Here is a 27,004-nt window from a genome sequence, read left to right as displayed (position 1 = left end):
CCCGGCTCCCTCACCGCCCCCCCCCCGCCCCTCCAGGCTTCCTCCTTCGACGCCGTCGGGAAAGTTAAGAGCCTGTTCACAAATAGATTGCGTCCTTTTATAGCGCCTCCTCCCAGCAGCCCCCGCGCCGCGGACGCCGATTGGCCGCCGAGACGCGAAGGGGCGGGAACGCGCACGTCGCGTTTTTTTGTATGAGAGCGTGAACGCGCTTTCCTCTCGGCTCGACCCGCCCCGCTGGTTTCCGTTCCTCCTCAGCCGCTGCCGGAGTTTGGGCCCGTAGAAGGAGAAAGGAAGCAGCGCCGGGGAGACGCAGCGGAGGAGCCCTCTCAGGTAGAGCAGTCGGAGAGGCCGCGGGGTCAGCGAAGGGGGCGAGGGCGGCGGTAGGCGAGGAACGCGGGAGCGGAGAGGCTCCTGGCCCTGCGTGGCCGCTCCCTGTGCGGCCTGCCCCACCCGACAGCCAGTGGCCACTGAGGGAGCGGGAATTTCCTCCGCTCTTCCTGGTGAGGCGGTTAGAGTAGGAAGTGCCCACACACACACACACACACACACACTACGTGGGCGGGCGAGGGGCCACAAGCTAAGGCGGGGTGGGGGTGGGGGGAGTGGAGCCTCCCTCTGCCTGTGGGTGACGGGGCCGCCCGAGCCTTTTATTTTCCTGGTGCGAGAAGAGGTGGCTCAGCCGCCGCCTTCCCCCTTTGGGTGGAGTTCGGGAACTGCCTGTTCCAAGCGGGTGGCGGGTCTCCAGGTGAGCCCAGCGGGGATGCCAGGCGGGGTCTCCCCACGGCGGCCCTCCTTTAGCTTTAAAACATAAGTTTCTGTCGATTGTTTGGGGTGGAGGAAGGGTGGTGTTTCCTCTCTTGTTTGTCGAGCTGCTCTTTTCCCTCCTCGGCGGCCTTGGCGTTCTTTTTTTTAAAAGCAAAAATAACTCTTGAAAATACCATGAAAAGTGCCCGAATGTGCAGTGCTGGGTTTTAGATTTCGCAGAGCCTCTGGGCTGTGTAGTGGTGTAGCCCGGGCGCTGAATCTTTGTATGGGTTTCTTCTCCAGAAGTGTGTGGGTGTTCTCAGATCATAATAGGAGGCCCAAATGGAGAAGACACGCTGTGTGACTGAATAACGTTGTGTTTTGCTGAATAATGTACTAGAAGCATGCAGTTAACTTCCAGATTTGCTGCTGATTTAGATTTTCATCCCGGTAGCATTCTGTCACATCATCAACTTCAGTTTTGTGCTTGGTTTTGTTTGTTTGTAGAGGCTTCTTTACATTAACTTAGCTGATTACCTCATAAGACAAACAATGCAAGGGGTTGATGTGACCTGATGCGAATTGCAGCTGAAGCCAAACAGGTTTTTTCCTCAAATGTACAGTCACCCTCAAGAGTCACTAATCAGACCCAAATTTCCTTTTCAATTTATTTTGAAATAACTTTTGCTAATTATTTGGGATCTATTCTTAATGTGTATTTTCAGCATGTTGGGTCTATCCATAATATATACGTTGATGCTTCAAGGCACATACGTTTCAGTAATCCTTGTGATAGCCCTGTAGGGCAGACAAGTATCAGTTTCTCATACTGCAGATGGAGTTCAAGCCAAGAGGACAGTGACTTCCCCAAGGCCATCTAAGCGTGTTGATGGCTAAATTGGCAGGTCTTCTCAAATTTTTTTAGCAGAATGTTTTTAAATAATCCAATGCTGAACGGGTTCAAATGTCTATACCCTTTCATGAAGCTCATTGCATTAGTCATTATCTCTCAACTTAAGCCTACCTCACAGGGTGGGTGTGAGACTGAAAGGAGAGGCCCTTCTCTTGGAAAAGGGGTGGTGTAAAAATGTAATAAAATTATAATGTTGACCCTTTTTTGGTTAGAATTATAGGGAGCAATTTATCTTTGCAACAAAAATAATAATAATGGGTGGAATTCAATGTCCCACTACGGTAATACGATCATTCTGTCAGTGCAAGCACTGCTTGGCAGGTAGAACATCTCTCCTCCCCGTGTGCTGTTCTAGAGGTTCTAGGTATTCAGAGCAGATTGTGGGAGAAGGTGAAGGGCTCCATTACACGAGGAGGTCTTAGGCTACCAGGTTAATTCAATCCAGCTCAATGTAGTAAACAACAACAACAACCCCCTAAATACTCAATGTTGTGCTGTTCTAGCTCTCTGGTGTCATTAACAATATGAATCAACACTTGTAGAATATACAGCAGGTTTTGAAACCTTTTCTGTATCTAACCTGTGTTACATTTTAGTCTGGAAGAATAGATCTGTTTGGTAATGCAGCCAAAGACCCAACCCACTAAGTGTGAATAAATAACCAAATTAGTAGCAGTGGCCTGTAATGCTTCCTGTAACAACATTTACTCTAGAAGTAGCAGACAATTAGTGATCAGCATTCATATTCTTATATAGCCCATTCCACGTTCTGTAGGTTAATATCTTTTCCTGATAGCCACCTGTCAAATAATATTTAAGGACTCTAAAGTAACTGTTGTGATTGGTGGGGTTGCTATGGTAATGCTGTAGGTTTAACACTGCAGTGGGAGGGCTGTGTAAGCATAGCTAGGAAGAGGAAACGTTTATGCAATATTCTGTGTTTGAAATGTTTCAAAGGGTAGGAAAGATTGAGAAGTTGTACTCAAATTACCTACAAATTGCTAGAGTATGTTGGGCTTGGTTGCCACTATATAATTAGGAATTTCTGTCTGGCTTAAAGTGTTATGATAAACAATGAAAGTACAGTAACTGAAAATGTGTTTTTTTCTTCCCTTTCCAATAGCATACTATAGGTGTAGGGAACCTTTGGCTGTCCAGATGCTGCTGGACTCCATCTCTCATCCTTCCCGACCATTGGCCATGCTTGCTGGGGTTGTAGTTCAGCAACTTCTGGAGAGCCAGAGGTTTCCCACACCTGGAATACTACATGAAATTACCATTCAAGTCTTTACATGCATAGTGTATTATGCTTGTTTTGATTTAATGAATCTGCTTAAACACTTGCAATTGTAACAGTGATCAATAAGGATTTGTGCCCTTTTCCCAGCAGTTCTTCTCAAGCACTGTCTTCTCTGCCCAATGAACCAGCCTACTTTATTGCTGTCACAAACTCTACTTTCATCCATACTTCCTTCAATTGAATATTGCAAGCTTGCTATTTGCACGCTCCTTATTTTCCTGAAAAGTAGCCAGTAAACTAATCTATGGCTTTGAGTAAAACATTTCCACACATACTTCATGTATATTATTGCCTTGTTTAAATGTTTCAAGGTCTGTCCATATGATCTACAAGCCTGTCTTTATTATCTTGAGCCTCTTGTGCTCCAGTACTTTTTTGCAGGGAGGGTGCATACATTTTATCCCTCACCCAGTTGCTTTTTAATTGTCAATTAGAAGGATTTAGAGTATCTAAATTGCATATATTTTGGAATGGGGAAAAAAACTTTCACATTGGTAAACTGGCCTTGAATATGATTTTTTCTCAGCTGGTCGCTGGTACTGCCCTAGTACCCTTTAGAATTTCACTAAATCAGTACAAATTGCACCTTCAGATGTGTTTGATGTTTGTAATGCTTCTCATGAAATGAGTTCTGTCACTGATTACTGTTGTAGAAAATTTGATTTGGTCATATTTAAAAGTCCATTCTCAATGCCTTCCAACAGAGCAATTATTTCATTTTGCGGAACTGAATGAAGAAAGTTGAATACCCACAATTAGAAATAATGCATCTACTGTTAATTGCACAGTTAAAGGTGTAAGGAGAAAACAGTTCATAGTTGAGACAAGTCTCTAAAGATCACTTGAGGTGAAAGTACTCTTTTTTCCTTTTTTTGCAACTTATTGCATATTGAATTCACATATCACACTTCTGCAGGTGATATTTTCTACACAACCAGAAAGAGGCATGTGGACATTGAAGGTTATGCTTGGGGACCATCATCCTCTCAAGACTCCTCTTAACTTCTGCAGAGGAGGCAGGCTCTATCAGTTCAGTGAATGAGAGCTCCCTTTTGTTCTCTGAACTATCTCTTAGTTCTTTCTTTGCAATTTTGGACTCGAGATGTTTTGAGATAGAATCAAATGGAACAATCATAAGGGAAGTGTGTTCCCTTGGAATCACCAAATGGATTTTCTCAGAAGGTTAATATCTGACTTAATTTCTGACTTATTCACACATGGTGCAATTAGTTATCTAATTTATCTAATTATGCTGTTTTCAACTGCTTTTGCCAGCATTGTGTGTACTGCACAAGTATAGAAGAAAATATATATTTCAATGTATAGCAATTAATGCACTTAGCTTTTTAAATCTAGCTTCTCAATACAAAATATTCATCAGATATTAAACAAGAACTATCCACCTTAAACTAGGTTTTTAAAGTACTCTGAAAAGTTTGTAGTGTTGGGAACAACTCTAGAAAGTTTCACAATTTGAGAGCCAGCATTGAAAAGTTCCTACTGACCAATTGACCTTACAAGAGAGCCTCTGAGGCAGATCATAATGCCCAGACAGGATCAATCAGATGTAGGTGGTCCCCGGAATAGTGTGGTCCCAAAACTGTTTAGAGCAGGCATGTCCAAAGTCCGTTTCGGGGGCCTAACCCAGTCAATTTAATCTGGCCCCCGTGGCAGTACATGTCCTGGGGTAAAATCCTAAAAAAAAGCTCAGCAACTTCGGGGTGAAATTGAAAAAAAAAGCTCAACAACTTGAGAGTTGCTCCTCTGCCTTGATGACTTTGATTACCCTGTTCTGCACTTTTCCCCACTCTACAGTATCCTTTCTGAGGTGCATTTACCAGAACTGTACAGTGGTACCGTGGGTTAAGAACTTAATTCGTTGTGGAGGTCCGTTCTTAACCTGAAACTGTTCTTAACCTGAGATACCACTTTAGTTAATGGGGCCGCCATGCCGCTGCTGCGTAATTTTTGTTCTCATCCTGAAGCAAAGTTCTTAACCCGAGATACTATTTCTGGGTTAGCAGAGTCTGTAACCTGAAGCGTCTGTAACCTGAGGTACCACTGTACTCCAAGTGTGGCCGCACCATTAATTTGTAGAATGGCATTATAATATTGGCATTTTTATTTTCAGTCCCTTTCCTAATTATCCCTAACTTGGAATTCACTTTTTTCACTGTTGATGCACCAAATCCACTATGACCTCAACATCTCTTTCCTGGTCACTCACCATCTGTTGAGACCACATTAGCATATATGTCAAGTTAAGGGTTTTTACCCTAATCTAGGTCACTTTAGACTTGCTAACATTGAATAGTATTTGCCATTTTAATGCCCCTTCACCCAGTTTGCAGAGATCCTCCATGGATTAAAGATTCTTAGCTTGGTGCAAGGACTGTTCGGCATTCTGCAGGCATAGTGTGGTGCTAGTGTAGTCCACTTGAATTGAGTCCACTTGCACTCAGGCAAGTTGGGCATCAAGGCATTTGTTTTCCAGCCCTGCATCGTAAAGCGTTGATACAAACTTGTTCCTCAAGTAGTGTTAATACTCCTGTGAATTTTGGCCACAAATTAATATTACTTTCACCTCAAGAAATGCTAAGCTTTTGATCTGTAGGTGTTGAGATGTTTACAGTTCTTTCCTGTAGCCTTTATGATTAAACTCTTCATAATTGGTTGCTTTAAAAACTTCACCTTTCCAACATTAAAAATTGCCAATCTGGTATCTTGAGATTCCGTCTAATTCTCTAAAGCTTAGTATTTGGATATGACGCTGGCAGTACATTTCTAGCACTTTAAGTCTGTAAGATGACTTCCTTTGTTTTTGTTTCAGTCTAATTGGTTTAATAATGAAGTGTGACTCGGTGTTTTCTTTTTTAAAAAAATATTTGATTTTTCAGATTTTATTATCACAATTAGTCATATATTCAATGATTTTCCAAGAATATAGTATAGATTTTCCCCCACCCCTGTCCTGAATTCCAATTTCCTCCCCCATAATTTCTTGCATCTCATTTTATTTCTCCAAACTTTGTTTTCCCTCTTGTTTATCTTAATTCCCAATTGTATAATTACATAAATGTTATATCAAACCTGCAAACATTTTACTATATTTACCGTGGTCTTTTAAATAGTCTATAGCAGGCATGTCCAACTCCCAAAAAACTGGCAGTGATCTACCCATTATCATTGGAAGGAGGAGGAGTGTGCATGGGTGGAAGTGAAGTGCCCAGAGTTGTTGAACTTTTTGCAGGAGCAGGATTGCACAGAGCTTTTTAGCTCCCCCCCATAACTTTTTGTACACAATAAGGATCCCGTGATCTACCTGGATCAGTCGGGGATCTACTGGTAGGTCGTGATCTACTGATTGGACATCCCCGGTCTATAAATATCTTGTGTTCTTGCTGAAACTTTTTCTCATCTTGATCTCTGGTCTTCATGGTCATCTTTGCCATTTTGGCATAATCCATCATCTTAATTATCCATTCTTCTTTTGTTGGTACCTTCTCTTTCCATTTCTAGGAAAGTAATATTCTTGCGGCCGTTGTTGTGTACATAGTCTTTTTAAGTCCCTTGGTATTCCATCCCCTGTTAATCCAAGTAAAAAGGCTCCTGGTTTTTTGACAAAAGTTATTTTAAACCTCTTTTCAGTTGATTATATATCATTTCCCAGAAGTCTTTTACTTTTCTGCAGGACCACCACATATAGTAAAAAGTACCTTCCTTTTCCTTACACTTCCAACATACATTTGATGTACTATTACAGTGTTTCCCAACCGGTGTTCCGCGGCACACTAGTGTGCCGTGAGACACCGGCTGGTGTGCCGTGGGAGGGAGGCGGGCGAGTCGGGCGGCGAGAGGCGGCGGCGGCGAGGATCCGCGTCGAGCCGGGGGCGGCTCCGCGGTGGTGGTGCCGAGCGGCGGGGCAGCGCGCGCGACAGCGGAGGAGGAGGAGGCCGGCATGTCCGGGCAGCAGCAGCAACAGCAGCAGCAGCAACTCCCGGCGACGGCTCCTCCTCCGCCCGCTATCGCCGCCACCACCACAACAGCCGCCGCCGCCTCAGCTGCCGCCGTCCCTCAGTCCCTCGCTCTGCTGCCTCCTCCCACCCCGGCAAGGGGAAGGGAAAAAACGTTCACTTTTGTGCGTCCCTCCCGGCGTGACGCTGCGCGCTGATGTCACGGGGCGGGGCTTTAATGGTGGTGTGCCGCGAGATTTTTTTCCGGTAAACAGGTGTGCCGTTGCCCAAAAACGTTTGGGAAACACTGTACTATTATACATTTTTGCTGATTTTGTTGGACTCAAATACATTCAGTACATCATCTTCATATAATTTTCTTTCAGCAAAAAGCAAGCTGTAGATTTTAAATCCTCTTTCCATAACTTCTCCCATTGATTTAATGGTATATTATACCCCACATCCTTTGCTCATTGTATCTTAACCATTTTAACTTCCTCCTCTTTTGTCTCCCATTACAACAGTGATTTATACATTTTTGATAACAGTTTTTCGTTATTGTCTAATAAATCTTTTTTCAAACTTTGAGAGTTCTTTTCCAAAACGCACACTTTTATCTATCCTGAATATATCATTCAGTTGATGGTGTTATAACCAGTCTGATAACGTATACCTTACTTCATTGGACTCTTTTAGTTTTAATTGGTTTTCCACCTCCATTAACAATTCTTTATAATTTGCCCAACCATCTTTCATATTTATAGTACATATGTAATAGATATCACTTCTAATGGGGAGAGCCACCATGGTGTTTTAGTTTCCAACAAGTTTTTATACTTTCCCCATACTTCATAAATTGATTTCCCTACAGTGTGGTTCAGGAATCTCTTATGTACCTTTGTGTTTCCATACCGTAAATAAGCATGCCACCCAAATCTGTAGGTCCAAATCTAGTAGGTCTGTATTCCATTCCCATAACCAGCAAAGGCAGGACACCTCATAGTACAATTTCAGATCTGGCAGGGAGAATCTGCCCCTTTCTTTAGCATCTGTTAACAATTTATGTTTTATTCTGGGTTTCCCCCCCGCCAGACAAATTTGGAAATATATTTTTGCCATTGTTTAAAGTGTCCTGCCCCCTTGACCACAGGTATCGATTCAAATAGGAAATACATCCTTGGTAATACATACATTTTTATCACAGATATACTTCCCCTTAACTCAGTGTTTTCATTAATATTTCTACCTTTCATAATTCTGTAGGTGTGATGAAATAAATTTGCACTGAACCCTATAAAAGCTGAAAAGGAACAAAGAAAAATGACTAGAACTACCTTTTCAAAATACAGTCTTATCCAAGTTTTCACAAATCTGCTTGCCCAAGGATCAGGGACTCTTCTCAGCTTGACCTGCCTTTTTCTCTTCTGAGTTGGGATATGGATGTTTTTTGTACTGAGCTGTGGAAAAAGCAAAAGTGACAAGAGACTTGCATCACTTCTATCTTTTCCAGAAGCCCAGAATGGTATAATACTCCCGTCTCTTTCCTAAAACAGAAGACTTGGGAGGAATTGACTGTGATAAAAAATTAAGGTTGGCTAATACGTTGATAAGTACCAGAGCACCAACAGAAGGGTGGCGAATAAGTTCACTTAAATACCAGATAATTGAAAGACTACTATTAGTATTTTTTTCTGCAACTTTATTATCCTTAAAAACAATTATAAAAACTCTTTAAGTTCCTTTACTTGTATATATGACTACTTAAATCACTTCAGCATAATTTAAATTACCAGAATATGTTGGGCCCAATGAAGATTGAAACCCACCCCACCCCCCTCAGCTGCTGAATGCATTTCAACCATAAGTGGTCTTCAGTGGTTAATAATAGCATTGCATATCTCTCAAGCATTGGAAGTTCTTTCAAAACATCTGTCTCCAAAAATGCTAGTTCTTTCATATACTTTCATATCTTGCAAACAAGTTGAAGTGCTTTAATTTTTCGTCTCTGTTTAACTGATTGATACCTTACGTTTATTAAACAATTTCTAAGATATACAATTCCACCAATACTCTTAATGTAGCAGAAAACCCATACTTCGGTACATTTTCTGGAAGCTTGATTGGGATTTGATTTTACATAAGTAAATGAAAACTGGTATCCTTGGAGCAAGAAGCTTGTGTTGCTTACCAGCTGGACCCTGACTCCAGTTGGCATGAAAGTGCTTGGCTGGAGTGCTTGCAGGATTTTATTCACATTGCTGACCCATCCAATTAGGAAACAGCTGATGATTAAAATTCAATTTGTGTATACAGAGTAATTTTAATAGTAGGATCATTTAGATGCTGCTTTAAGCTTTAAGCGGGTGGCGCTGTGGGTTAAACCACAGAACCTAGGACTTGCTGATCAGAAGGTTGGCGGTTCGAATCCCCGCGATGGGGTGAGCTCCCATTGCTCGGTCCCTGCTCCTGCCAACCTAGCAGTTCAAAAGCACGTCAAAGTGCAAGTAGATAAATAGGTATCGCTCAGGCGGGAAGGCAAACGGCATTTCCATGCACTGCTCTGGTTCGCCAGAAGCGGCTTAGTCATGCTGGCCACATGACCGGAAGCTGTACGCCGGCTCCCTCAGCCAATAAAGCGAGATGAGCACCACAACCCCAGAGTCGGCCACGGCTGGACCTAATGGTCAGGGGTCCCTTTACCTTTACCTTAAGCTCAGTCATACCCATCATGCATTGTAAATCAGATTGGAGCTTCAAATTCCTAAACTTGGAATTAGAATAGCTTCAGGCAAAGACATCCCAGAACTTTTCATTTCAAATATATGTACAGCTTCTAAGCTTGAGATGGAGGTGGGGGGAGACACTTGCATAATATTAAAATCCATAGTCACTCAGTAGCTGCATTTGAATGTAACCCTAAAACTTTGGCTTGTGCACTCCCATCTCCTCCAGCATTTCTGCAAGAAGCTTCTGCTTAGATTTTAAGTTAACTTCAGCTTGTTCTATTGTCTGCTTGTTCTGTCATCCAGACCCAGACAAATCTTAACTACGGTTTGTTTAAACAAGCTAACTTCAAACCTCAGTTTATAAAGCGGACTTGTTTCAGCAAACCATAGTTAAAATTACCCACAGTTCAGGTTTGGATGATGTAACAGGCTGAAGCAAAAGCATCTGAGTTCCTTATGACTGTGCCAGGGAGGAAGGGGAGCCAGAGTTTGAGATTTGTTCCAACTTGTTTTCATAATGATCAGCCATGTTTTAGCGTTATACTTGAAGAAGGCCAATGACTACCATTAGGTTCAGGTTCCATTTGCAGCATTGCTTGAGATCAGCCTGTCTCACTACCCCTGATTATAATCCGGTTGGTTCGTTGGTTTTGTTAGTTGCCTAATTTTATTTGAGTTCATCCTTAAGAGAAATATAGGTTACAATCCAGACTAAAGTGTGTGTAATGGGACTAGCAGAAGCTGACGTGTCCAGACTCCTGAAAATGTTCCACTGAGTAGCAGGGCCCTGCTGAATGGGGTGGGCTGTGGCACTGAGGGGGACCCCCCAAAATCAAGCAGAAGCAACTGCCATAAGCTGGAACTACACTCAAGGAAGGTTCTTTGGTCAATTTGGGGGGGATTTCCCCACAGCCTTGATGCTTATAACTCTCCTACCACTGCAGCATTTTTACTTGCCAAAGCAATTAAATATCTAATTTTTGGTTTAGAGTAAAATGTGCAAAATTAGCAAATATACTTAAAATGTATTTGGTTAGCTTGAATCACACTAGTATGGGTTTTCTTGGCAAACAACTTGCATTTTGTGACAACACAAACTGCTCTTTGTCTGCCAGTAACATTCTGGAAGCAGGAGTTCATTACTTCTATATAGCCATTTTTGCCGAGACAGACTCAGTTCTATGTATATTTGGAGGTGAGCCCAAGTCAGTGTGTTTGGAATGGATTTTTCTTTGTTCTAAGATTTCAGAAGTTGTAACCAATTCCTTACTAAGATACATAAGGGTAAACAGTCTAAATTTGCAAACGGGTCAGACTTTTAGTAGTTGTGGCTGAAGTTGTTCATTCTGGTTCTGATTCAATCCAGAAATGTATTTGAGACTCAAAATTACTTTTGAGTGCAGAGTGTACACCACCTAATTAAAACAGCCTAAAGAAAAGAGAAACTTAGCCTTCCATTAAAGCTACAGGTGGCTTGCCTGTGGCCCTCCAGATATTGCTCAACCATCAATCCCACAAGCATAGTCATTTATCAGCCATGATGGGAATTGTAGTCAAGTAGCATCTAGAGGGCGCAGGTGGGCCACAGGGTAGCCCCTGCTATCTTAAAGGCTTTCCCTGCTAAATGTTCTGACTACATACTGTTCATAGAGTGGCTAGGGAAGCCCGGCCAGATGGATGGGGTACAAATAATAAATTAGTAGTAGTAGTAGTAGCAGCAGCAGCAGCAGCAGCTGGTACTTTCCTTTTTCAAAAGAAGTTTAAATATACCTTCTGTTCATTCTTTTTCCTATTAGTCTTCTATGTTTTACATAGTGTTATGGAACTACACTATGAGGTAGAATATAATTTTATAATCTTGGTACAGGAACTATCCAGAAATATGATGCCCTTCAGTGGGGATTGTATTTGTGTCTGTGTCTTTATTTCCTGGATCTTGATTCTTCCCCCTTCCCTGCCCCCAAATATACAGAATCTATTATCCAGGAACTTTTGATTCAGGCTAAACTGAAGACCTGCAGGAAGCTAGAAGGGAGAGACATGTACTTCCTTCCTTAAATGTCAACACCAAGGAATGACTCATAGTCACAACCATTTTTCTAAGGTTTGTCAACTTTGGGGTTTTTTGTTTTTTGTTTTGTTCCTCTACATGAATTAGAAACCTTATGCGTTTATCTTTTACACTTAATTGGGAGTAAACTACAGCTTCTTGGTAGCTGCAACCCACTTCAGGATGTTTCTGCTGCTGTCCTGCAATTTGGCTCATGGTTCAAGAGTAATTCTTTCTGAATTGTCCTTTGCCTTACTGTCAGAAAACATTTGGTTGGCTGTACTGCCGCAGAGGCATTCCAGCAAGGGTGATGTTTCAGTTGACCTTTCATCTTCTCTGGTCATATACAGACATGGAAAGGTTACACCCTGCTTATTGCACTAGCCTACCAGATTAAGATGCTTAACTCAAGTGGAATCATTAACTTTAATAACTGTGCAGTTTTAAATGTGAATTATTTTCCATTTTCAGTAAAAATAATATATATATTTTCAAGGTTGAAATACTGATATTATGAACTATCATTAAGTGAGCAATATGTCAAGTTTTTGAAGATATTCCTAATTTTATAGGGTTGGATCCAGGCATGTTCTACAACTGAGGGGCTCCTTTGGTTTGTAGAGGGGACTCCAATCCAGCACAAATTCCTGTTGGAGCAAACTGGCAAACTGGATCAGAGCAGTAAGCAGGATCCTGTTCTGGCCCACCGACTGTAGGCCACTTTTGAGAGGTGGGCAAGACTTGCCCACCTGTTAACAACCTGACACTATATATCCTATAACTTCAAAGAAAGAATCAGGGTTGCACTTAAGTACCCCAATTCTTCCCTTTTTTGTTGCAGCCCAAACTTGAATTCAAGCTGCAGCTGCAAAGATTCCTGCTGTATGTAAGCCCTGCTTTCAGCAGTGATCAGCTCCACCCAAAAACTCCTGAGTAAAACCACTCCCAGCAGGGCTTGCATTTGGTGCCATATTTAAAAAGCACCAAACACTGGATGGGGAGTTCCCCATCCCTCTAGAGCAGATTTTTATGGGGCTGCAGAGAGGAAGAGGAGGAATCTCCTTTAATCCATTAGCGCATGAGTGTAATTTCACTCATGGGAAATAAGGATCTAGCCCATAAAGTTATTAATACATATTTGCTTAACTTCCACAAGTGAGGAAAACAGTGGTTCAGTTAGGACTGCAGAAACCAGTTAAAAATTATTCTGATACTTAATGCCAGTATAGGCACAATGTTAACTTGCAGTAGGTAAATGTCATTAATGTCAGATCTCTATATTTTGGTGTGGGACTTGAAAAGAAGGAATGATTTATAAAACCTAAGTCACTGTGTTCATTGTAATTGAAAAGCTGACATAAGTCACCAAAATAACACACTGAAAGCAAGTTTTGTTCTGTCTTAAGTCTTTAATTTAGAAAGCTAACGTAGCATTTGGCAGCTGGCAACAGCTTACCTCATGCACTTAATTTAACAACAGGAAGCAGTTTTTTAACTCTCTCATAACTTTTTCCCTAGTTCTTCCTATCACCTGATGGATACCAGAAAAAGTATTCTGCAAATCTAGCAGAGTGTAAATATATTGCTTTTAGATTTTTAAAACTTAATTGTCCCTTTGTTTGCAACAGGCTGCAAAACATCTTAAAGCCTACTCTTTTAGTGGTTAAAAAGCAGATAGATCTGAAGGAAGGAGGGGAAGAGCTCATTGTATGAAATTAATGACTGAGGTAGTTTCCTTGTGTTGCCTGTGTATAGGACAGGTTGTATATTTCTAGCACAAGTATCACAAATTCTCAGAGAAACATCTTCCATTGCATATTTCATAATCTAGTCTTCTAATTTATTTCTGCATTTTTCTTAAGCCTAACACACACTTCTGTTTTTTAGCTGTCTGCAAGTTATGCCTCTGCTGCTTCAATTTTGCATGTAAATATTTGTGTAAAATCGTTTGCACCTGAAAAATTCAAAAAGCTCAAAGAAGCTTAATTCATGACAATTCATTATTGATGTATGTGGAATTATGGCAGGCAGCAAAAAAAATTATCCATCTTGGATACTGTCAACTAAGAACCTGAAAATTGCCTTGGTTTGTGATGTTTTAATACAACACAGCCTTGAAAATCTACAAGTTACTAGGTCACCCTGCCTTCATATACTTGTGTTAGTCACTTGTGGTTTAAAACAAATTTACAAAAATTACATGGCCACCTGGAGACAATGCTTAACTTTCCACATCAACCAAGCAAGTGGCTGTTTATATGCCTAATGTGACACTTGTTAATGAGATGGATAAGAATCTCAATATGGAGACAATTAGGCTTTATTCCTGCACATACTTAAGTTATATATTCCCTCCACAAAAAATCCATTATGTATTCATTTTTATGCAAACTTAAGACTTTGACCCAAAGAAATCTGTGTTAAAAAAGAATCTTTTAAAAAAATCCTCAGTTGCTTAAACACAATAGTGTGAAATTGTACTTCAATTTTCTGATAAAATGTTCTAGCAAGCTGAAAATGGTGATGTGGGACAAGCTGACTGTTCTTTTGCAGACTATTAAGGCTTAAAAGCATTGAGCTTTGGGCATTGAGCTTCAGACTTATAGCTTCCCTTTCAGTCTGTACTGCCCAGGTCTTTCTTCTCTGCTATCAAATGTTACATGAAAGTATACATATTTTCTCTTTCATTTTTCAAGGAACTATAAATTGCTGTATTCAGTGCTACATTCATAATGCTTGCATTGGTTTGTATCATTGCATAAAAATAGACAATTTGCAGGCCAAGAAGTGGCACTCTAGATGGTTCAGTGATGTCTCCTAGGCCTAGATGGAATATTCTCTAAACAAGAACAAGAATACAGTATATCAGTTGTGTGTTCTCATGCTGAACTCCCTAAGCAACTTAGGGTACTGATTTTTCATTGTCTGAAAATAGTTTTGGCAAGGGATTATTGATGGGTCACAAAGTTTAATTTGGAGGCAGGCCTTTTTTTCTTCTTAAGTCAACTAGCAAATAGATAAAATCATTCAAACCCCCCCAGTTTTTGTGATAGTGACACAGCCCTTTTAGTTTCACTGAAATTTGCTGAGTAATCATCATCTTAGGGTTAAATAAAACCCATTACCCTTCCACACAGAAATTCAGAAGTCTTTTCTCCAGAATGTTATATTGTGTTATAGGTAGCTTAGAAGTAGCAGATCTTGGAGCACTTAAGGAGAAACAGCAGTAAAGAACAGTGGTGACCTCATGGCTATTTTTGTATTCAAGTGTGCTTGTTCCAAAAAAGACAAGCCATGGGAAATGTATGTATCCATGACCTTCGTTTGTTCCTAAATGGAAACAGGCCTCTAATATTGGAATGAAGCAACATACTTAAAAGCAACATTTTAAAAACTTGAAAAATTCTTGAATACAAGGTTCAAAGTTACGAATGTAATTGATTATAGCATTGCTTTTGTCTCTGACCAGGTTGCTGAACAAGCAACATTCTTGGGACTTAATATTGCCAAAGTACTTTCAAATGCTGCAGAACACAGAATGTCTCCAGGTATTTGTTCCAGGAATGCAGTCTGAGAGTCTGCCAAGTGTGTTGCTTGCTCCTGCAACATGGTGACATGTACAAATGAAATCATGCATTTTCAAACATTTATCAATCAAGGAACAACCATGTGAAAGTTCAAGTGTGTTTCAATTCAAACAAATTTTCCATTTTCTGAAGTTAATGAAACAAAAATGAAAGTTTTTGGGAACTACAGATCTTCCAGACAGTAGAGAAGTTGTTATTTTTCAATATTGGTGTATTTTGCTTGAAGGCTATAAATGGAATAAAGGATAAAATACAAAGAGCCAGTGGTGTCGTGGTCAGGCCAGAATATAAAACCAGGACATGGAGGACCAGGGTTCAAATTCTGCCTTAGCCATGAAGCTCCCTATGTGACATTGGGCCAGTCCCTCTCTCAGCCTAACCACGTCACAGGATTGTTGGGAGCATAAAATGGAGAAGAGGGAAAAACATACACCACCTTGAGGTGCTTGGAGGAAAGGTGGGGTGTAAATAGAATCATAAATTTAAAATAAATAAATGAATGAATGAATGAAAGAAAGAAAGAAAGAAAGAAAGAAAGAGAAAATCATAGAATTGTAGATTTGAAAGGTGTGGACCCCGAGGGCCATCCAGTCAAACCTCTTTCAGTGCAGGAATCTCAATTAAAGCATAATAGAATCATAGATTTCCTTTTCCGAAAAGATTCCTGTCTTGAGTTTCTTAGCAATCTCTGTATCAGCAGAATTCAGCAGCAGAATTCAGTCATAATTTACCTCCTACTGCTTAAGACTGGCTGCATATTTCTAGAAGGAGCATAAAAACTAAAAACAATTTCAGGCTAAGTAATGGCTTTGGATGGTGCCTTCATAGAGCAGATTAACAAACATTCATAAAAGAGATATAATAGTCACTTCATTTTTCTAGAAAGGGGAAAAGCAATAAGTGGATTGCCTATCTTGGACTTCATTCTCACCAACAGAGAAGAACTGGTCAGTAAAGTGGAAGTAGTGGAACCTTGGGAGGAAGTGATCATTTCCTTTTGGGATTCATTATACAGAGGAAAGGGAAAGCTGAGTATAGTTGGACATGCACTCTGGACTTTAAAAATTTTGAATTCTAAAAGCATAATGAACTATACTGACTGAGATCCCATGGTCAGAAATACTCAAAGAATGGGTCATGATAGATGGAGTTTCTTTAAACAGATGTTTGAAGGCACAACCACAAACAATTCCAACAAACAAGTATAGTAGGAGGTGCCTAAAGAAACCAGTGGGGGGGGGCATAAGGAACTTTCAGATGAGCTGAGATTTAAAGGGGACTTGTTTAAGAAGTGGAAGAAGGGGCAGATTGTAAAGGAAGAGTATAAATAAGTAGCCAGTGCTTGCAGAGAGAAGGTCAGACAGGCTAAAGCTCAGAAACAAACACAGAATTACAAGAGAGGTTAAAAATAATAAGGGGTTTTATGGCTATGTTTGAAGCAATAGAAAGAACAAGGAAGTAGTAGGTCCTCTGCGTGGATAATACAGAGAAATGCTATTGGATGACAGAGAGAAAGCAGAACTGTTCAACATCTATTTTGTCTTCACCCAAAAAGAAAGCAGTGCCCAACGTGGTGATAACATCTTAGTTTTTCACACACAAAAATCTGAAAGACAGGGGCTTCATGGCTTCAAAATGTCCTTACTTTTATATTACTGGCACTGTACATATGTATCAGTGGGTTTTTCCAATTGATTTTTACACTTGACCCTGCATTCTGGGTTTGGAGTGTATCTAGTGTTCAACTGACTCCATTTGTCAATGGGCTAAGCGCTGCATTTGTATTTACTGTTACAAATCACCATAAAATCATAACCATGAGCTATGAGAACCTGGCACTTGAAATTTATTTTTTCCTTCTCAGTGTATCTTACTGGATATTTCTAAATTATCCTGTGTAGTTCAGCAATGTCGTGTAGGTCTGATACCAGTATGACTACATCAGATTTTGCCTTTGCTGCAATCCTATCCCCCTGTATCTGTGTGTAAGCCCTGTTGAATTCAATAGAACTTAATTCTGAGTAGGCATGATTAGGATTACACTACTTGTGGATAGGGCAGTAGTAAATGTGCACAATGGTTCTTTGACTTCAGTGCCTATGAATCCATATGACAGTCACCAGGTGACTCAGAAGGATCTGGCTCAGTATTGCCATGACTGGATGCTTCCCAAGCTGCTCCATCTCTGCATCTAGGTTTTTGCTTGAGTCTTGTTTTTGTAATTCTGCAGTGCAAAGATTTTTCAGAAATCATACTTCAGTTGTGTGTAAATCCAGTATTAATCTCTAATTATGTGATCATAAGAAAGGAAAGTTCAGTTTGCCCCTAAATTGTTTAGGATTTTCAGAGGCAGAAAGATCCAAGACCACAGGAACGGATCACTTTCCTCTTGCTTTAAGCTTGCTGTCTGAATCTCTCATATTAGACAGTTTGGTAGCTATGTGTATATTATTTCCTGTTGGTCGACTGGGCTGCAGAGAGAGCTGCGTCATGGCACTCTTGGGATGGCTATTAGAAACTGCTAGGATTTCAGAAAATGTCTTCACTGTAACCCTTCCATGGAAAATAGTTTCTGATTCATGTTCTGCAGGGTTACCTTCCACTCTTCCATTCCACTCCTGAGGCTTGCCAGGCTAATTGTTTTGTTCTTCTAAAAAGAATCTTATGAAACTGTGAAGACACAGGCAATGCAATACAATGAGATATAGAAACGAGTTTACTTGTTAAGGATTACTGCAGTTTATAAGAAAATAAGTATTTTTTACTTAATAATGTGTTTTATGTAATCAAAAATACAATTAGATTAATTCTTCTTTATTATACAAAAGTATTGGACACTGAACAGTTGTATTAACATTTAAGAAAAAAGAAAGAAATGAGATTCTTAATAAAAATGTTAGATGTTGTGAAGCTGTAACTGAAACCATAGCAACTTAAAGGGGAGACCACTCTTAATCTTGGGTGGGGGAAATGCAGTGTAGTTGGCTCTTGATAGATGTGGAGTAAGAGAATAAGTTACCAGTGTTAGATGGGTGTGGGGAGGTACACATCCATTTTATATATTTACAATTGGAGTCTCAAGCTTAAGGCCCGGGGGTTTTAAAGTTCTTTTGGGCTCCAAATACAGCCTGCAGCATCCCAAAAACTGTACTCAAATTACTGAACTATCTTCACAGTTAGAAATTACAGTTTAGAAATTGTCACAGTATGAATCAGGAGTGGTTGCTAATGCACGCCTCAGCATCAGAGTTGTCCATGACTACTTTAAAATTAGCATTGTTGGTGTGAAAAATGTAGGACATAGCTAGGCAACCTAAGGCCCTGGGGGGCCAGATCCGACCCAATCGCCTTCTAAATCTGGCCCGCGGACAGTCCGGGAATCAGCGTGTTTTTACATGTGTATAATATGTGCTTTTATTTAAAATGCATCTCTGGGTTATTTGTGGGGCATAGGAATTCGTTCATTTCTTTTTTTCAAAATATATTCCGCCCCCCCCACAAGGTTTGAGGGACAGTGGACCAGCCCCCTGCTGAAAAAGTTGGCTGCCCCATGGTATAGGAGGGTGGGATGCAGTGCAGGCGAGCAGAAAACTCTGGAATCGGCAGTCTTGTCAGCTTTTCCAGCCAAGAGGGAATAATAGCCTGCAGCATCCCTACCACACTGCCATAGAAAAATCATAATTTCTGTTAGGTTTTTAATCATCAATGTGTTTCTTTTTGCAGCAATGGCAGCCATTCGGAAAAAGCTGGTTATAGTGGGTGATGGTGCCTGCGGCAAGACCTGTCTGCTCATTGTATTTAGTAAAGACCAGTTCCCTGAAGTATATGTTCCCACGGTATTTGAAAACTATGTAGCAGATATTGAAGTTGATGGAAAACAGGTGAGTCTGCACTTCTGCCACTAGCACATCACCTGCATCTGTTCTACAGAGTATATAGTTAGCATAAATGAATCTATAGTTAGAGATCAATATCATGGATTGAATCCTGAGTCTCACTTCTGCAAATGAAAAGGCTTCTTCCATCTAGGAGAACTGAGTAGGTTTCTGCTGAGGAAAGGGGTTGAGATTTCCAGTTAACTTTTCATGCACCCCACACTACATTCTACAGAGAGGTCCCAAACATCCAGAGCAGCTGTTGGAGAAAGGAGGAATCTGCAAAAAAATCACTCCCTTTTCCACCATGGAGACTATCCCATTAGCAAAATTCTGCTCACATGAAATCTGAATCCATCCCAAGGAAACTTGATGAATCTATGGGCATGTGTTTACATTTGGGGGGGGGGGCTGGTTCTCTAAAGAGTTCATATATGGTTGATCCTCTGTGTAAATAGCACTCTCACTAAATAGAAGGTTTGACTAGCTTAATGTTAGATTGCCCCCTTTCAAATCATTTGGATGAAATTGAAGGGTATTTGTTCTCTTCTCAGTTACATGCTGCTAAAGTTAATGAAAGGATATCTTAGAAACAGCTTAAAATGTTGTACATTCAGTGGGTTAGCATTGGAACAAACTGTTTTGCCAATTAAAATTTGGTGTGGATGCCTCTTTTGCGCAGAGTGCAGCACATAGCAGCATTTTAAAAAAAGAAGTGTGTAGAAGTAATGAAAAGCAGAACTGAATCTGTTTTATTCTTGATCGTCAGACTTTATTTGAAACCAAGCTAAATTTTGTAAGTTTTTTTATTTTTAAAATTTAATGTATTTATAAACCACTTAAGACCGTCCCTAAGCTATTTACAGAATAACAAATACAATATATAGCAATGAAACTTGAGATGCTACGATATTTAATGCAGTACAATATTAAACATAAATACAATATTTTGCAATAAACAATAAAATCCTAAAATAGCAGGTCACTTTGAAGCACCTTTAGAGTCCAGGATCCCTTCTTCAGCCTCACACTTGCCAAGGCACATCCTGACTCGCGAAGTGATACAGTCATACCCAAATTCTGCCTTACAGATACACAAATCATACAATGCCTACTACTAATTCAATATCACCCTCCCCATTCTACTCCCACACCTTACATTGCTTCACCAAAACAGCTGCAAGGCTTTCAGAAACAACAGTATGTATGTGTGCCATTTATATGTGGATTTTAAATACAGGATATTCCTTTTAAACTACAGAAGAATTTATTATCCTACTGCACAGCAGTACTAGCAATTTCTACGTAAAGGGGAAAACTGGTTATCTGAATACAATCTTAGTCTCTCTTTTCTTTACCCCAGAGAAATCCTGCCAAGTTTTCCTTTTCATCTACCATGCCCTGTATTTAAGTCTGTCACTCCAGTGGCAGTTTTGTGAGAATGACATTTGCACAGAATTGTTTTCAGTCTTGGTGCTCCTTCTCACTTCTTTGTACATGAGTGTAGGTGCCCAGGTACAAAAAGTGCATGCCTCGTGTCAGCTTGGAATGACTTCATTGTGAGTTAAATTGCAACTCTGCCCTACAATGTAAACAAATTTTAGGGACCTTTATCCATTTTGGTCCCTGCTCTTTAAAGATTTTCACCCCAAAAATCATTGATTTAAATATGTGTTTATTATGAACTGAAGCAGGGAACATATGTCCTGGGGGTATTAAAATGTAAAATGAGAAGAGGCCTTCAATTTGATCTTGGCTGTAATACTTTGAATAATTTGCAAATTGATCCAAACCCCTGAATATTCAGTCATATGCATCTGGAAAATGTAAACTGATATTTCTGTTAAGCTATTTCTTATCAATACACTACACTAATGGCTTTCAGTAGAATAGAAGTTCCTAAGGAACTGTTTGAACTGAATTTTTGGACAGAGAATTAAAAGCACTGAAACTGTTTGTGGGTTTTGTTTTTTAAACCTTTTATCCTGCTTTTAGGCAAGACTTAAAGTGGTTTACAATTAAACATAATTTCAGTCAAACATTCATAAAACTCAAAATACTCAATTATATCTAAAAACTATAAAACAGCATAAGACAAAATGGTCATTTAAAACTGTAACCCAATGATCAGCATCCTTAATTAACCTCCAGAAGCCAGAATGAATTTAGGCTGACTGAAAATATCAGAGATGTGGGGGTGGGGGGTTTGTCCAGAAAAAAGGCCCAGTTCTTTTTGCCTACTTGCAATTCCTTTTTATGTTCATGTTTATAAAAATACAATTGATACTGATTCTCCCCCATTTCCTTTAATGTAAGGTACTTCAAGCAAACATCTATTATCACAGTCATATTTGGTAGTAATCAAAATCGGCAATGCAGTTTTATAAAATCTTGCTAACAGTGAAACTCCTGAGCAATACAGCTAAACACTCAAATCCATTTTTTCTAACTAGCGGAGACCGAACAAATAGGTGGATATTCTTTTTTCAAAGAGAAGCTCTGGAAATCTGTTGAGGGCCAATATAAAAAAGGCCTTTGCTCCTTGCACAGCTCTTCTCACCACTGTTGAAAGTAGCATATGGAACAGTGTGTTATTTCTTTTTAAATGAGAGAGTGCTTAAATGGAGAGGGACATGCTCTGAAATCTCAGGACAAGAACTTTTAACACCACCCTGACAAGCCTTATCTATTAAGGTACCTTCTTTTATTGACTGAATGCCCTTATTCTTCCTGTAGGTGGAGCTGGCCTTATGGGATACAGCAGGACAAGAAGACTATGATAGACTTAGGCCTCTTTCATACCCTGACACCGACGTTATACTTATGTGTTTTTCAATTGATAGTCCTGATAGTTTAGGTAAGTAGTTAAAGCTAAATTCATGTCATGTCCTCTAAATTACTGCATTGCTAGCTAGCAGGATGTCTATACTATATATAAGCTAAAACTTCAGAGAACTTGCGTTTTCAATGAAATATTAGTTCTTGGGGGAGGGAATCTCATTTTTTAATCATAGCTGTGAACAAAGTGTATTAAAAGATTGCTATTGTGGAGGTAGGCAAGTTTTTTGTGAAGGTAGGAAAGGAGGCTAATGTCAAGGACAAAACAGTTAGAGAATTCAACGTTTCTGTGTCTAAAACTGAGCTGGGAGAAACATTAATTTCCCTGATGTGATGAAGTTTGATCTTGATCACATTTTATTCCACAAGAGGCAAGTTCATTTCTCTTTAAATGCTATTCAATTTCAATGCAGATATGCGTGGGAATAGTTTGTTAACCAAGGGTATCTGTAACTTTAACAGGGGGGGAAATATGTTTTACTTAGCTGAACATACTTTTGAGAGAATATGCAAAAATATAAAATACATATTTCTAAGGGCATTATTTCTTCCATAAATCCAGTTATAACTACTCTAAACTTGCTCCAAAATGTACTGTTTAGTGATTAATGGAAATTCATCATTGATTTAGCAGAAAGAGAATTTTAAGACTTTGTTCTTCTACAGATCTTGCCAAGTGACTTAAATCAAGGAATGGTAGCAGGCTGAGATTCATAATGTTCCTTTCTGCCTTGTTTACTAGCTGAAACAGACTAGTGGCAGAGAAATGGTGGCAGAAGGTGGGGAAACTGCTATGGATTCGGTCTTAGCCAAATTAGAGAATGTTGGAGGGAAAATATATTCCATTAGGGTAAGCTACTTGAGAGCTGCCAAAATGGAAACTGGAATCCATTGGAACCAGTGCAAGGATCACACCTAGGAAGGGGGGAGGATCCTGACTGCTCTCACTAACTGCTAACAGCTGGGAAAATCCCAAATGGCCTCTTGTTTGGGATCTTTAAACACTGGTGTCTAGCATTTTGAGAGCCCAGCCAGTAAGGCTGGTGAGGGATATGGGAAAATGAGCTCCCATGGAAATTTGCTGTACATGTGCTACCTTAATCTTTTTTTTTTTCAAGTGAATTTTTATTGTTTTCCTTACATATTCTTTTCCAACAAATTGTAATAGCACCATACATTCCCTTTGACTCTGCCGAGTCGCGACCCCCCTCCCTCCCCACAACTGGTATATTTATTCTCTTTCCATCACGCATATCATTCTCATATTAGTACTATTATACATTGGAGGTATTATGTCAATCCTGCTAGTGTCTTGACCTCTTTACATTTCTTCTTTAAATATTCAATAAATTTACTCCAGTTATTTTGGTATCTTTCATCTCCCTGGTCCCGGATCCTCCCTGACAGTTTGGCAAGTTCATGTGTTACCTTAATCTTGACTGAAGATTGATTTTCTGATGTGAGGGTTTTTTTATTTCAGAAAACATTCCAGAGAAGTGGACTCCAGAGGTGAAACACTTCTGCCCCAATGTACCAATCATCCTGGTAGGAAATAAGAAGGATTTGAGGAATGATGAACACACAAGGCGGGAACTGGCCAAGATGAAGCAGGTAAGTCTTTTTTCCCATTTCCATGCAGTATCTGTTAAAATCCTCCATGAAACTCACTGTGTGACCATGGGTCAATCCCTCAACCTAACCTTACTCACAGGGTTGCTGTGAGGATGACATGGGGGGAAATAGATTCAAGAATGCCACCATGAGCTCCTAGGAGGAAAGGTGTAATGGCTATACTGATGGATGAATGAATAAACAAAATTAAAAGGCTTTCTCTTGCCTGCCTGCCGACAATTTTGAATTGTTGGGAGGAGACCAGGTTTGGAATTGCAAAAAAAAGAAGCCTGACCTAAAAATGAAAGTGAAAAGAACATGTGACACAATCAGGATCTTCAGGCCTGCAAAACATTAGACTTTACATGTAGGTCCCCAGCAAATCCAGTGTGCGGCTATCTGCTAGGACAAGCTTTCCTTAGGTGGATGTGCAGACAAGGTGCAATCCATGATCCTGTATTTGGTATCCTGAGTTCTCATCTGAATCATCCCCCATGCCATCCTCCTTTTTGTAATAGCATTTTAAGTTTGCCCAAGTGTTTGAGTATTTTTATCTTCACACCAACCCTTTAAAGTAGATAGATAATAGTGTAATTTTATCAAAGCAATTGAAAGAAAAGTACTAGCAGCACTTTAAAGACTGACAAATTTATTACAGCATAAGCTTTTGGGGGCTAAAGCCCACTTCGTGTCCGCAGCACACGCAGGCCCCCCCCCCCTCATTTGAGGACACATGATTAGAAATTTAGTTCTTTATTGTCAAAGCGCTCCTAAGCTTCAAGAATCACCTGCACTGCTCCTGCTAAATAGGTAGCTAGGCATCTCCTCTTTCACGCCTGTGCTCTGATCCAGACAACAGTGCAGCCATGCCTCCATCAGCACATTTAAGCCCCCTTAAATGAATTTCATCCCTGCCACCAAACCTTCAAAGATTCATCTCTAGTAATTGCATCTTGTCAGGAGACAGTACAGAAGAGTCTGCCTGGCTTTCCTGAGTTGGAAATAGCAACATTCTATTATGCCTTTGGACAACTAAACAGAAGTATAATAAAACTGCATAATTGCAAATAGTTTACAGTATTTTTATTTTTCATGGGGTGGGCACATCCCCTGGTCTGTCTCTCTACCCAGCTGGCCAAATCTAACTGTTCAGTGGCATATACTGGTCCATCGCCAGAATTCCATAGTGCAGTACTAGATTTCCTGAGCTGGGCAAGCAATGTGCTGTGATAAGAAAACTGCCACAGGTACAAAGGGACATTTCATATGTTGCTGCAGTAATATGTTTGCTTCTAAAGCAAGATCATCACATGGAAAGTTCCTTAATTAACCTCCAGAAGCCAGTATTTTTTTCAGTATTCTAGATGTTGGAGAAACGTTATTGACTACTTGATGCTAAAACTTTATGCCCTTTTCTTTAGTAAAAATGCTTGCTCACTGTGAGGAAGCCTAGTGTTACGGGTAAAGAGAGATTCACTGTTAGACAGAGATATTTATCTGCCTCTTGGTAACATCCTGCAATATGAATAAATTAGGTTTCTCGACTCCTATGTCCTTTTAAACTGCACGTCTATACCTGACATTTCTCTAAAAGCCCAACAAATTCTTAAGTTCATTTAAATCACTAAGATGTGTGTTGCAACATGTCACTAACTTATAAAACAACTGTCACCTGAGCAGTAGCTGGGGCATTAACTAGTCCCCCTTTTCTGCTACACATACTGAGGAATAATGCAGCAAATAAATGATCTCATAATTTTTCTCTTTAAGGAAGAAGAGAACCACAGGGAATAGAACATAGGTTTTAAGATTCAAGTTTTTGATGGCTTACTTGCACTTACTGCTGCACTATGAAATCTACTGGTACTGTACCAAACCATTTTTAAGTGTTCACTTCAATTTTAGAAGGCCTCACTTTGCTAGAAGAGCATTGCCAGAAATTTATTCCCTTCATAATAGCAGCAGAGAATCAGGAGCTTGCATCTAAAGATAAAAACCAAAATGGTCCGTCTTCCTTCCTTTTGAACTATGTTAATTGTTTTTGTGTTTGTACAGGAGCCAGTGAAACCTGAAGAGGGCAGGGATATGGCAAACCGCATTGGTGCTTTTGGATACATGGAGTGCAGTGCAAAGACCAAAGACGGTGTGAGGGAAGTTTTTGAAATGGCCACTAGAGCTGCTTTACAAGCCCGACGTGGCAAGAAAAAATCCGGGTGCCTTCTCTTGTAAAGCACGGCCAGGGGAAGATGGCTGAAGCAGCGCCCTGCACTCGATAAATTTTTGAAGTGCTGTTTATTAATCTTAGTGTATGATTACCAGCCTTTTTCATTTATCTATAATTTACTTAAGAGATTTAAAATTGAGTCTTGCTACCAGTATTTAGAAGCCAACCATGATTTTTTTATAACGGTCTGCATCAAATACATCTGTGCACACAAGGGTTAACTTCAACATTCCTTTAACAAAACTCTCTCTGCACTTGCAGGATATGCCAGGCGCTAATTCAAGACAATTCTCTAACTTCTTGCTTTTTTTAGAAATGGGGAGGGGAAAGCTGGTAACACTGAGAATTGGGCTGTAACTACTTCATAACTAACATGTTCTAGCCTATTCAGGCACAACAGACATGGCTGTGGATGAGGTCCTGAGTAACTTCAGTATTTTCACATTTGATTTCTTCCCTCCCCCCCCCCCCGATTCTGTACTCAAAGGCTCTGAAGTGTAAAATTGGTGGTTGGAAAATGTGATTATCCTGAAATGACCAAAGTCCCATCCAGCTATGAAAAGTGACAGTTCTGTGGTTTCATGTTAGTTACCTTATAGTTACTGTGTAATTAGTGCCACTTAAATGTATGTTACCAAAAATAAATCTATATACCCCAGCCTAGATGTAGTATTTTTTGTATAATTGGATTTCCTAATACTGTTGCTTGTAACTTCTGTGTAAGGTGTTCTGGGTTTTTTAATAGTGTATTGCAAAATAAAGTCAAATGGAGATTGATGCCCTTTCCCCATTTGTAATTGTCCAACCCATTTGTATGACTTAAACATGCCCAGAAAGCTCATCTTAATACCTCCTTTGGAGCAAGGGAAAAGCAGCTGTTTTACAGTCAAGGTAACTGAATGTTTCAGAAGCTTTAAGTTAACCCCTGCTGAATCCAGCTCCACGCTGAAAATGCAATTTCTTGTTAATCTGCTGGCCAAATTCCCATCCTGTGAACATCTTGCTGTTCTGCAGCAAACTAAACTCTCTTCTGTATTTCCTGTTTCCAACAACTAATAAAATAAAGGCAGTTTTCTAAGCTCCCTGTATTCTGGTGTTTGTGTTCTTCGCTGTGTAGAAGCTTGTGTTCAGGATGGAACAGAGTGGATTTAAAAAGAAAGCCAACACTCATCTTTTTGTCTAT

At 40.0% G+C, this 27,004-nt stretch overlaps 1 protein-coding gene across 1 annotated transcript; it reads left to right on the top strand.

Annotated features, from left to right (window-relative positions):
• The first annotated feature begins 171 nt into the window (after nt 1-171).
• Nucleotides 172-26,899, top strand: RHOA (ras homolog family member A). Its single transcript, XM_082214615.1, has 5 exons — nt 172-330; nt 18,997-19,154; nt 21,885-22,005; nt 23,467-23,597; nt 25,653-26,899. Exons 2-5 carry the CDS (start codon nt 18,999-19,001, stop codon nt 25,824-25,826), a joined length of 582 nt encoding a protein of 193 aa, XP_082070741.1. The 5' UTR covers nt 172-330; nt 18,997-18,998; the 3' UTR covers nt 25,827-26,899.
• The last annotated feature ends 105 nt before the right edge of the window (nt 26,900-27,004 follow it).

This window comes from Podarcis vaucheri (assembly GCF_965113315.1).
Source record: "Podarcis vaucheri genome assembly, chromosome: 2".
Classification (NCBI taxonomy): domain Eukaryota; kingdom Metazoa; phylum Chordata; class Lepidosauria; order Squamata; family Lacertidae; genus Podarcis; species Podarcis vaucheri.
The sequence above is the reverse complement of the archived record's forward strand: the minus strand, read 5'-3'. Positions and strand labels throughout refer to the sequence as shown.